The following is a 12,244-nucleotide window of genomic DNA, read 5'->3' as shown; positions in this document are numbered from 1 at the left end:
TACGATTTAAAAATTGTAGCAAATCAGTATTATCTAAAATCGATGCGAAAGTTTAAATTTTATTTTAATCACAGCTAATTAACAATCGTTAGGCAGATTTTACCTATAATTAAAACATTAGCCACAATTTTAATTATAGCCAATATTTTGGCCTTACTTGCAATAGTTATTGCATAGTGCCCACCATAATTTATATTTTTAATACTAACTATAATGAAAAGTTGCATTTCTTCTGGTATACAGCGGGCCATCAACGAGTAGGATCTTTTACAAATTTCTATGGTTTTTATGTCCATAAACTTGACTAAATAGAACAATATTTAATTATTTTGACCAGCATTGCAATTAAACACGCTTCTTAACTTTTTTTTGGTACTTGCAAGTACTAATTTGTTCTAAAATTAAATTTAAAATATTTTCCCTTATGTACATCTTCTAACAGTATAAGTTCAATTAGAGTATAAAAATATGCAAGGCCGTCAAATATGGAACTTTTTATAGGTTTAATTGCTTTTTAGTCCAAAAATTTGACTAATTGAAATACTATTTAATTATTTTTAAACTGCATAAATAAATACATTTATTAATTTATTGCAATATATATATTAGAATTCTTTAATAAAATAATAAATTATTTATTTGTATATACAATAAGTAATACTAATAGTTGTGCTTTTATACCAATTGTTAATCACTTGCATGGAAAATCAAGTCGAACTTTTAAAAATGTGCTATTTGAATGATTTCGATTTATTTAATTTGCCCTGTGGCGGAGGAAATATCTTGTCTATGTAACTTAATGCAAATTTTGACCTTTGGAGGTGTAACCTGTGGCGGAGGAAATATCTTTTCTATGTAATTTAATGCAAATTTTGACCTTTGGAGGTGTAACACTTAATGATCTCTATGAAAAATTAGGATCGAGCTTCGATATATTACATGGCTAGATCTTCATCAAGGAAATTGGGAATTTGTATGATCTATTATTTACTAGAGCTATACCAATAGCTTCAAAATCAACGACTGTGATTATTATTTTTTATATATATTAATATAATATAAAATTCTTGTATAATGTCTAGGTTTCAATCTATCTAATGTAGAATATTTTTCGTTTTAAACTATTATTCGAGAGGGCATTCACAAAGTATTTTGAGAAATTGGAGATATAGAAAGGCGTTGAAGTTAATTAGAAAATATTATTTGTAGGCTTTCATATGCACCTTATATATAACATACTGTGATAACAAGTTGGCTAATCAAAGCGTATAAACAGCATGTATAATGGTATGGCTTGATCGAAATATATGCGAATGAAACAATATTATGAGACAGTTGATTTCAAGTTATCTCCATTGATTATGTGGAAAATAAGAAAGGAATCTCTTCTGTTAACAAAATGCCTTTTTAAGAGATTAAACATACTATATATAAAGGTAAATGAGTTCAAAATTTGAAAGTTAAGAGTCTTTGTAGCGGTAATCGCACCTTATTGACAAGAGATAATTTCAGAGTTTTGGTTCAGTGGGATAATTATGTTATTTGTAGGATATTGTTTCGGCTCAATAGAAAAATTATGACTTTTTGTTATTGTTAATTTTCATGATTAAAAATTAAAATCAAAGTGAATACTAATCAATTATGGCTATGTAACGCTTATCAGCCATTTTTTCTACAAGAGAGGCCCAAACATTAGTGGCAGCTAAAAACTGTGACAAATATTTTTCTATAAATCATGGCGAATATTGATTAATAAGTGAAAAAAGTTAAGTTTTCACATCAAATTTATTTGACCATGATAGATAGTATTGATTTTTTATTTTTTATTTTTAAGTTGCGATGATTTATAATGTAGGAATAACCTTCTTTTTCTTCCTTTTTTTTTGTTTCTCTCTCTTTTTGATAGTGATTTACACCAACGACTAAATTAGAACTTAAATTTTCGCTTTGATAGTATGTTTTAAAGATGAAGAGCTTAATTTTCGCTTTGATAACGTCTTGCTTAGATAAAACCTACTATACTAATTACAAGTAATCAATTAGAAAAATTTGCAAATTTGCATGATGTATATCTACATAATTTTTCAATATATGAAAACAATATGATTATAAATAAAAATTGAAAAATTATGGAGAAAATGGAGTGGTAGAACAATGTATTTATTTATGAGTATGGTGGTTAATTGCGATCCAATTTATACGATAACGTCAATAATTTTTTTTAATTATAAAAGAGTATTATAAGTATCAATTTTGTTGCTCTAATTCTTTTTATATTCAAACACAATATTGTTTTTTAAAATATACATAACTTTATGTAACTTCTCAAAATTTCTAATTCTCCACCAGTTTTGATAGGATAATATTGTAAAATAATTAATTTATATTTGACTTCAAAAAGTTTGCTCAATAAACGTATTAGAGTAATACATGGTTGGAAGCAATATTTTAAAACTCGGACCGATCATCAAATCAAAAAATTCAGTGGGTTACGGATCACTGGTTTAATCGTTGGTCCAATCATAGTCGAATCGATGACGCCATATATATGTAATAGATAATTATAAAAAATAACTTTAATAATTAAATAATATAAATATACTTAAAAATTTTGTCTTTTAAATATTTTTCTCTTAACAATTAATATTTTTAATAATATATGCTTATAATTAAATAACACAAAATAGATATATAATAACCTAATACAACAAATGTAGTATAAAAACAATACAAAATATTTAAATAATAAAAGTCAAGTCACACCCAAAATGAAGAAAGGGGAAGAAAATTAGGATTTAAGCCTATTTTTAAAACAGGTCAAGACCCGCCCGGTTTGCATGACCCAGAAGCGGGTCGATTGGTTTGGCGGTTCGACTGCTGGGTCGGCTGGTTCTCTAAAAAAACACGATTTTTTACTTTCACCGATTTTTGCCTTTCACCCAACCCATTTTCTAGCTTGAATAGCGATTTGGGAAGTTCGATCGGACGATCCGAATTGAATTTTAAAACACTAGTTAAAAGTCCTAACCACATCATAGCCTACATATCTTAAAGTTATATTCATTGCATAGTGCCACATATCAATTAAATGATGGACCACGAAAAACTAATAACTATAGACCACAAAAGTTTACTAAATAAAACTGCATCACTATGCCTCAACTATAAATAAGACCTCAATGTTAAGTAATTTTCCCATGCAACTTGTGTGCATTGCCCAATTCAACTGCATAACTCTTACATTAGTCTCTGTGTTTTTCTATTGTTTCTTACTTCCACGACTAAAAACGGAAGATGGGTTTATTAGGCAAATTAACTGCACAAGTTGAGATAAAATCAGATGGAGACTTGTTTCATCAAGTGTTCAGGCACACTCCGCACCATATATCAGGCATGAGCCCCGATCTGGTGCATGGTTGTGGTCTTCATGAAGGAGATTGGGGAACTGTAGGATCTATTATTTGTTGGAGTTACACTGATGGTGTGTATTCTAAGTATATAAATACATATATATATATATATATCCATCATATATATGGTTGCTTATTTTGAATTTTGGTAGCATGAATTATATCATATGCATGTAATCCCAATTTAAATTTCAATGCTATCTATTTATATAAAGAAAAGTTTTACGTGTTGGGCTTCACTTAAAACAAATACTACTTATAATGAGCTTAAAAAGATAAAAATATTGAGTGAATTGATTATTATATAGTTTAAAACAATGAAAAATTTGATGGTTTTACCTCATCATTTATTTGAGAAATACTCTTGCGTTCTACATTAGAAATAGGATTTTTGCATATACTTACGTGGTAAAATGGATAAAAATGACAATACTATATAAACATATAATTTTATGTGTTCAAATAATATTGGTATCTTTTAAATTTTAAATATGACTTATTTTATTGGCTGTTAATACTTCTAATATAATGGAGCGGCCGAATTAAAACATGTAAATGATTAGACAGTCTTGGAATTCATGCTAGAATAAAATTATGATCTGATTTTATTTAAGTTTAGATATACAATTATTTTCTGATTTAACTCAAGAGTCCTACAAAATATACAGATGGGAAACAGAAGATCGCAAAGGAGATAGTTGAAGCCATCGACGAGGAAAATAAGTCAATAATATTGAAAGTGATCGAAGGAGATCTGCTCGAACACTATAAGAGCTTTGTCATCAGAATTCATGTGGACACAAAGGGCGAAATTAATTTGGTGACCTGGGTTCTAGAGTACGAGAAACTGCACGAGGATATTGAAGATCCAATCGTGTTTATCGCTTATCTCATTAAGGTCACAAAAAATATTGAGACTCATCATCTTAAGACTTAAAAAGCATCATTACAACAAAATAAAAATTAAATGGAAAAAATAGAACTATCGCAATAACACATGATCATATATAATAGGTTTGTCTGCAATAATGGTTCTTACAATTTTAATTTATAGTGGCAAAAATTAATTTCAAGTTGTCATAATATTATAAATTAATAAACATGTACCATGACAATATAATGATTGTATAAACGGCTTACCATCATATGGGCTAAAATTTATCACTATGCATGTATTTATATTTGAATTAGTGACAATAAAAGAATTATTCCTCCAATTATTAAGATTATGGTTGTGATGAATTGGAGTTGTTCGTGATTGTGAAAATGTGGTATTTTCACTAAGTATCATATTATATACATCTGTGATTACACAAACCAGCACGTTGCCTTTGTGAGCCATCACAAGAAAAAGAATAAAAGAAAGTGTCAGATGCATACGACACCAAATTTTTATTTATTCGAAGTCTATTTTGTAAATAATATTATTTGTACCCTCCATCGATCGATCCTAAAATACAAACTCTAGCTACGAAAAGATCCTTTTTTCTTAAATAGATTTATTTATTAAATAAAACACAAATCTTAAACAATAATATTTATTTCAAGAATTTGAAATATGAAACACAAAAACGATCATATATGGTTAAATTAGAACCTCAACAATATTTATTATACAAATAAAATAAGAAAATATTTGATTTTCCATAGTATACATTGTTCATACGAAACACAGAAAAGTAAAGCTTCAAGTATGATTGGATGGAAAAGATAAGTGTCAATGAAATGATATAAAGATGCAATAATATAAGGGTAAATGCATTGAGACCTTCTGAGATCGGATTTAAATACATAAATATTTTTTTTCTTTTTTTGTAAAATTATAATTATACTTTTTGATGTTGTATTTGTAATTACAATGATTACTCCTATTCAATAACGAAAATTTATACATACATTCTCTAAAATACATTAAACTAACATTCCTTAAAATAATATATTTATAATTTTACAAAACATAGTCTACCTAATTCAAACCCATAAAAAAATATAAAAAGCCATAGCTATATAATTGATGAAAGAGAAGGTGTTGCAGAATTTGGTGGATATCTCCAATACTTTTGTCTCCACTCATTATAATTCTATTTTGATTGTCCTCTTTATGCATGCTGTCAAAATTGTCTCATATTTCAATTACAACATAAAGTAATTAAGGGAATATTGTCCCCATCATTGTTGTTAGTGCTTGATGACATTGTCAGTAACAATTTTGGATCATGCTATCTTCTGGTCAAAAAATAGTTTTGTGTAATAAGTAAAAATCACTGGAGTATTAGTTTCTCAAATCTCAGTTCGATTAGAAATAGCCCATAAACCTATTTCGACAGGAGTTTTACAAATAGAAATAATTAATTTGCTCAAGTGACATATTCCTGATAATGAATTTTTTGAATTTATTTAAATAATTTTAAATTTTAAAAATTTTAAATAATAGGATATTTATGTGTATATGCATATAGATATCATAAAGTTATTTGGTCAAGTCTACGTATGTGCATATAGATATCATAAGTTTATAAAATCTAATTAATTACTTTCCGAGAATATAAAATATTTGATATATGAACAATATTGTTTTCATTTTTAACAATATTTGATGTAAGAACAATATTATTTTTATTTTTAACAATATTTGATGTACGAACAAAACTATATTATTACAATATTAATCCACCATTGTCCATATGAAACTTGGAAAAGGTAAAAGCTTGGGGCATGATTGAAGGAAAAAGATAAGTATGAATGATGATCAATTATATAATATTTAGTCGTTGATCCACGCAATTCTACAAGCATATAAAAAGGAATTGCCATACTGTGAAAAAAAAGATAAACATAATATGAGGAGAGAAGAAAAAATAAATGTGTGGGATGTGAGAGAAAATAAATTATAATTATGGGTTTATTGAAAATATGAAAGCTTGTAAGGGGAAAAAAATTGGATAAATAAGGAAGAGAGAAACGTGGTACAGTGTGTTGAGAGAAAAAAAAAATTTAATTGTCAGATTATTAAAAAATATTAAAATTATTATTCTAATTTTTTCTTTTAAATAAAAATAAATAAATATAAATATTCAATAATAGTACAATTTTTTTTTATAATAATATATATTATAAATATACATAGACTCATATAATAAAATATTTAAAAAGTCATTGACATATAATTGATGTGAGAGAAGAAGATTCTACACACTTAATTTGGTGGACGTCTTCAATGTTTATCTTTGTCTCCACTACTCCACCTAGACTCGCTACTTAAATTTTCGAAGAGTAAAAGATTAGATTGTGCTAAATTTATTATGATTTCTCCACTCAAGAAAATTTCACTATTACAAAATTTTATTGTGCTAAAATTAGTCGAAAGACTATTATAAAACTTATTCATTACAATCTCAACAGCATATCAGAAATAAAATTTCCTATTAGATCAAATTTTATAGGGTAAGAAATATTTTATCATTCAAATTATGATTATTCTGTATTCTGTTATTTGTATTATTATTATTTTTTTCATGTCATACCATCTATATCAATTTTGCAAATTACCTTCTCAAACCACTTCTTAATGGAATTTTTTTACGAAAAAATGGTCGCATACAACATATACATGTGCGAGAATTCTCCTAATTTGTAGAAACTCCCTCATGAATTGGTTAAATTTTAAGTTGAATTTTATTTTTTATTGTAAAAACATGTATATTCCTAGAAAAAAAAAAAAAAAGAGCCAATTTAAGATGGGAAAAAATTGTAATTTAGTCCACTGTGATATTGCAAATGTGCAAATTACTCTCATATAAAAAAAATATAATTTACCCCCTTATAGTTTTTAAAATGCAGCAAGTTACTCCCTGTGTTTTTTAAAATTAAGAAATTTACCTCCCTAGACAGGAGGGTAAATTGCTTCATTTTAGAAAATATAAGGGGGTAAATCACTATTTTTTTTATAAGGGGGTAATTTGCTCATTTGTAATATCACAGAAGAGTAAATTGCATTAAACCTTTTAAGATTTTGTAGTGAAAAATTGCGTATGTGTTTTGTATGTGACAAATTTCAAGTGAAAATTTCTATGAAAAAACTGTTTAAGTTGGTAACTCCTAAAACTCGTATAATTGGTATGACAAATTAAACAACATATATATATATAACGACAAATATAAAAACATCCTAATTTAAAAGGCAAAATATTTTTTCCTTGATTTTATATATCGAAAGTTGTTAGCTCATAGCATCTACAACTTATATCATATATCAAATAATGAACTTTACTTTTTCAATAAAATTTTGAAATCATATGACCTTCAAAAAGTAATGTAATACCTTAACACAAAAACTAATTATTATAGGTTAAGTCCATTTTGATGATAGCTTTATGTAGTCTGAAAGTGTCCAAATTTCAACTGCAACACAAAGTAATTGATAAGGGGATATATTGTCCCACATCATTGTTGTTAATTAGTGCTTTATGACATTGACACCAAACAACTTTTGTATCAATTATCTTCTGGTCAAATATAGTATTGTTATCTGTCTTCAACAAACTCAAATCCACGTACAACAACATAATGAGTTGTACTATTCTATTGATAATTTTATCCCTCCATTTGTTAGGAATTTATTTTAGTTAGACTGTGAATTGCATGCAAAAAATATGAAGAAAAAAAAATAATTTAGAGAAACAAGATTTACATAGTTCGGAAAATTCTCCTACGTCCAGAATGGTAGGGAAACTATGAAAGAAAGAAGAAAAGAAAATGAAAGCCTGTTAACATATTTCAACACAATTTGTACACATTTCATCATATATTCCAAAAAAAAAAATGTTTTGTGGTCTCTAGACCCAATGCTGAGTAAATTATAACAAACCAAAATAACATATATAACAAGTATAAAAATAAATAAATAAATGTAACTTTTGAACTAAATAGAAATGAAATTGAATTAATAACCATCATATGATGGCGCAACATGATCAAAATACATTCTATCAATAGACAGAACCAATAAATCTATGATAAGAATTTGGATTAAATCAAAGTCCCTAATCTAAGATACCGAAAGTGACATCGACCTCTAATGAATACCATAAAACAACACTTTTTACGAAAGTGTAAAGCTTTTTTATTTCATGCAAACTACAACATGATGAGAATTAGGGTAGAGGTATGGACCATGTCGAATCTTCCTTCTTCTTTCCCTTCTTTTTTCCTCTCTATCTGAACATTCCAAGTTTACCTTTTCTTTTTCTCCTTCTGGGGTAGGGTGGGGTGGGGGGATGAGGGAACTTCACTAAAGCTAAAGTAAAAGAGAATCCAAAGAAAGCAATTTCAATACCAGAGGATGAACTTTAACAGGGTCTTTTTCAATTGTTTTGGTTATTTACCAGCCGCCCCTGCAGTGAAACAAATGCAATGTGTGTAACTGTTTATGTATCGATGGATCATGTTTAAGAACATCGAAACCAGACGTGGAGTACCTTTATTGCTGTCGAAGAGTTTACTCAAGAAAGACAGGAACACAATCAGTATTGCAACACCAGCTATAAGTCCGAGGAAAATGGCTAGTGTTTTTTCTACTTCATCATCATTTTCTGGAAAAGCAAAACGAAAAAAGGATCCAACATCCTTAGTTTCGCCGAGTTATAAGAGGAGTAATCAATTAATCGTAACCGCTAACTCAAATTATTGCATGATCAAGAAACCAAACAGCTGATAAATACACTTACAACATTAATTCAATTACAGTTCACCAAATTATCGAAGATGGATATAATCTAAATCTCTATTCTTTTTGTTTTTTTTTTTTTGCGAAGAAATATTCATCCACGTCGAAGAATACATAAAAGTAGAAAACGAAAATAAATAAATTCAACTCGGTACTAAACTAATCAATTTTTTATTTTTTATTTTTTATTTTAGAGAGTGGTTTATATATACTAGAAGCAGCTACACATAGACTCTTTGACCAAACCTTTTAAACAACTAAAAAACCGATGCATAATTATTGAACAAGGGAGTGCGGGGTAGTCTTATTTGGCTGGCAATAATATTGGGACAAGTATGTTTCTCTACCTCTGTTAATCATTATCCATAAGTAGTCTGAATAAATTAATAGACAAGGTAGCTTTTCCATTACAATATCCTTAATTTTTTTTTTTGGTTTTCTAATGTTGTTTTTCCTGCTATATGTGCAGGTCTAATAGTATTTGTGCATCATTTTCTTTATATAGCATAAGTTATTCCTACATATTTATGAAAGACCAATAGTTATTATAATTACTGTAATTTTTTTTTGTGCTTCATATTCATTCTTTTTTTTTTTGTGCTATATAACTGCATATTCAATCACTTTATCCTATAATAAAACGTTCAATTTTTTTCTAGAATGTTCTGAAACTTTATTTTTTAAGATGAAAAATTTTATTCTCGCAAGTACCGTCTCATTAAAAGTAGTTGTTCGACATTATTAGCCTCAATGATTACTATTTTTAAGACTAATAATGTAAAAATTATACAAAAATACAACGTCTTTGATTCCAAAATTTGAAACTCTATATTTGATCAAATTAGATACACCAAACACACGATAAATATATTATACTTGTTATATAATTAGTTCAAATTCAATTCAACTCAATTTGAATTAGAATTTTGTATGATCATCTTTCTCACTGCACCTTTTTCTCGGAGCAACACTCAAAAGTTAACTACTTTTTAGAACAAGTTGGTGTGTAAGAATCTTGAAATTGAAATAATTGCCGTCCTACTTACAAATTTCACCCTCATCTTTTAGGGTTCCTCCAAAGTGAAAAAGAAGAATGATACCTTTGCTTCAACTTTTTCCTTATTCTTGCCTCAACATCAATTGCTATCTCAAGTTCAAAACCACTTTATTCATAATCATAAAGTGATTAATTCCTCTTTTATAATTATGATCATAATATATATATATATATATGTGCAATAAAAAGATCAGAACAGCAAAACATAATCTTGCTAGTATTAAATGCAAAAGCATAATCGTGTTTGGACAATAATTTTTTTCCTTTTTTGGACGCTTAATATCTTTTGTTTGATGTAATACTAGAAAATAGAATTGAATAAGATGATCGTGCATGAAAATCACTGGTGATTAAATATACTTACACACATTAATTTACGAGTTAAATTCCTAATTGTTAATTAGCATATTGTCAAACAATTCACACAACCATAATTTACTGAAAAAGATTAAAGAAAAAAGAAACTGAAAACCATGAACCACCACCCGCGGTGGTGGAGCAGCTTACCGCTTTTGGATGAGTACCCACGCTCCGAGTACCGCGCGTAGCACTTGCCCAGGAACATGTCCCCCCAGGCTGAGGACCCACACTGACTTTTCAGCCGTTCGATCGCCTCCGACAAGCAATCCTGGCACTCGCCCACACTCAAATCCTGTACGCATTGCGCTACGCCTTGGACTCTCCCGGACCCACTTACCCGAAAAAACTGCCCTCCAGCCGCTAGATACGCCAGCACAGCGTCCCTCCGACTCAACAAGTCCGAGTAATCCCCAATCGACGGCCCACATTTATCCGAGACCACAGTCTTGTCCTCCACCCCCAAGAACGACGTATTATCATACCTAACAAAACAACCCTCCAACTGCAACGCGCCACCAGACGCGCCACCGCAGGAGGCCCCAAGTCGTGTCACCGCATTGGAAACGCAATCGTGACAGTCAGAGTTGCTGAGGTCGCCCCGGCACTGGAACAGGCCGTAGACGACGTCCCCTGGTGCCGAGCCAGGGAGGGAAATCTTGAAGTTGTTGAAGTTAGAAATCGACGCCGAGTTCACAATCGAGGATAATATCGAGTTAACGTTCGATTCATAAGCAGTGCCGGGGCTGTATTTGAGCTGCGAGCAGCCAACGTATATGAAAGAATCTAGAGAAGAAGTAGAAGGGACCGCAAACTGTGAGAAAACTATGACAAAAAGCAATAGAGGAGAAGAGAGGGAGAGAGCATGAACATGCATGTCCATGTTGTGTAGGTCTTGTTTGGGAGAGATGAAATTGTGTGGATACTACTACTAGTAATAGTGGAGCTTATAGCTTTTTTGAGGGTGGGGAGGAATGCTTGGTGGAGAGGTTACGTAAGGAGATGATTGAGTATGGATTGTGATGGTGTAGGCAGTTGATTTTGGTGTGTGTAGTATGTGAGGTACAAACATAGTTTGTGGATCACTATATATAGGTAAGAAAAAAGGAAGCTGTCCGAGTGGGTTTGGAGGGGTGTGGCAATGTTCCAACACACATGTGACTGCGCGGATGCCGTTTAATTTCTTGTGGGGGCTCTCCCTATCTACGTATACGTAGATTTATTTATTATTTCATGACTTAGATAGACCCTCGCCAACCTTTTCTTCAAAATTATACGTATATGTATAGGAGAAAATTTTATATTTGATCTCGTAACTTAAATATTTTTTTTTAGGTGTTATTAATAGTAATGGGAGGATTATTTTTAGGATAGTAACTTACAATTTTTTTACTTTTTTTTATTGAGTTGAATAAGAATGTTCGATGAAAATACACACATGGCCGTGTAATTAGACGTTTTGGAGGAAATGCTAACATGTGAGAGACACATACTTTGTTTTTTAAACCAACATACTTCAAATCTCACCTCTCAACTACATCTTAAACGTAAACAATCAGGCATATATCGAGGAAGAACTAGATTTTTTCAATTGAATAATTATTTTTTTTCAAATATCACCTTATATATATTTATACAGTATATATATCTTTAGTACATTAAAATGCTCAACTCTATCAAGTAGATTTGATGATT

The 12,244-nt window shown here is 29.6% G+C and overlaps 2 protein-coding genes across 3 annotated transcripts; one reads left to right on the top strand and one right to left on the bottom strand.

Annotated features, from left to right (window-relative positions):
• On the top strand, nt 3,231-4,460 carry LOC105156321 (kirola-like). The gene is made up of 2 exons (XM_011072418.2): nt 3,231-3,481; nt 4,079-4,460. Exons 1-2 carry the CDS (start codon nt 3,295-3,297, stop codon nt 4,345-4,347), a joined length of 456 nt encoding a protein of 151 aa, XP_011070720.1. The 5' UTR covers nt 3,231-3,294; the 3' UTR covers nt 4,348-4,460.
• On the bottom strand, nt 8,337-11,623 carry LOC105156210 (cysteine-rich repeat secretory protein 12). 2 transcript variants are annotated; one of them, XR_002286620.1, is made up of 3 exons: nt 10,700-11,623; nt 8,888-9,035; nt 8,337-8,803 (listed from the first exon to the last, which is right to left on the bottom strand). XR_002286620.1 is itself a non-coding variant. In XM_011072282.2 (3 exons), the coding sequence occupies exons 1-3, from the start codon at nt 11,430-11,432 to the stop codon at nt 8,787-8,789; spliced, it is 864 nt and encodes a 287-aa protein (XP_011070584.1). In that variant the 5' UTR covers nt 11,433-11,622; the 3' UTR covers nt 8,337-8,786. The 2 variants fall into 2 exon arrangements, 1 of the variants encoding a protein (XP_011070584.1); XM_011072282.2 differs by having other exon boundaries at nt 8,888-9,001; nt 10,700-11,622.

Source organism: Sesamum indicum, linkage group LG2 (assembly GCF_000512975.1).
Source record: "Sesamum indicum cultivar Zhongzhi No. 13 linkage group LG2, S_indicum_v1.0, whole genome shotgun sequence".
NCBI lineage: Eukaryota > Viridiplantae > Streptophyta > Magnoliopsida > Lamiales > Pedaliaceae > Sesamum > Sesamum indicum.
Note: the sequence above shows the minus strand (reverse complement) of the source record. Positions and strands in the feature narration are given on the sequence as shown.

Bases quoted from the DNA above. Each gene is read 5' to 3' on its own strand.
- LOC105156321 (XM_011072418.2), top strand. From the start codon at position 3,295: ATGGGTTTATTAGGCAAATTAACTGCACAAGTTGAGATAAAATCAGAT. The intron at 3,482-4,078 runs GTGTGTATTCTA...CAAAATATACAG, and splicing joins TTGTTGGAGTTACACTGATG to ATGGGAAACAGAAGATCGCA.
- LOC105156210 (XM_011072282.2), bottom strand. From the start codon at position 11,432: ATGGACATGCATGTTCATGCTCTCTCCCTCTCTTCTCCTCTATTGCTT. The intron at 9,002-10,699 runs GTAAGCTGCTCC...TTGCTTTTCCAG, and splicing joins TGGGTACTCATCCAAAAGCG to AAAATGATGATGAAGTAGAA.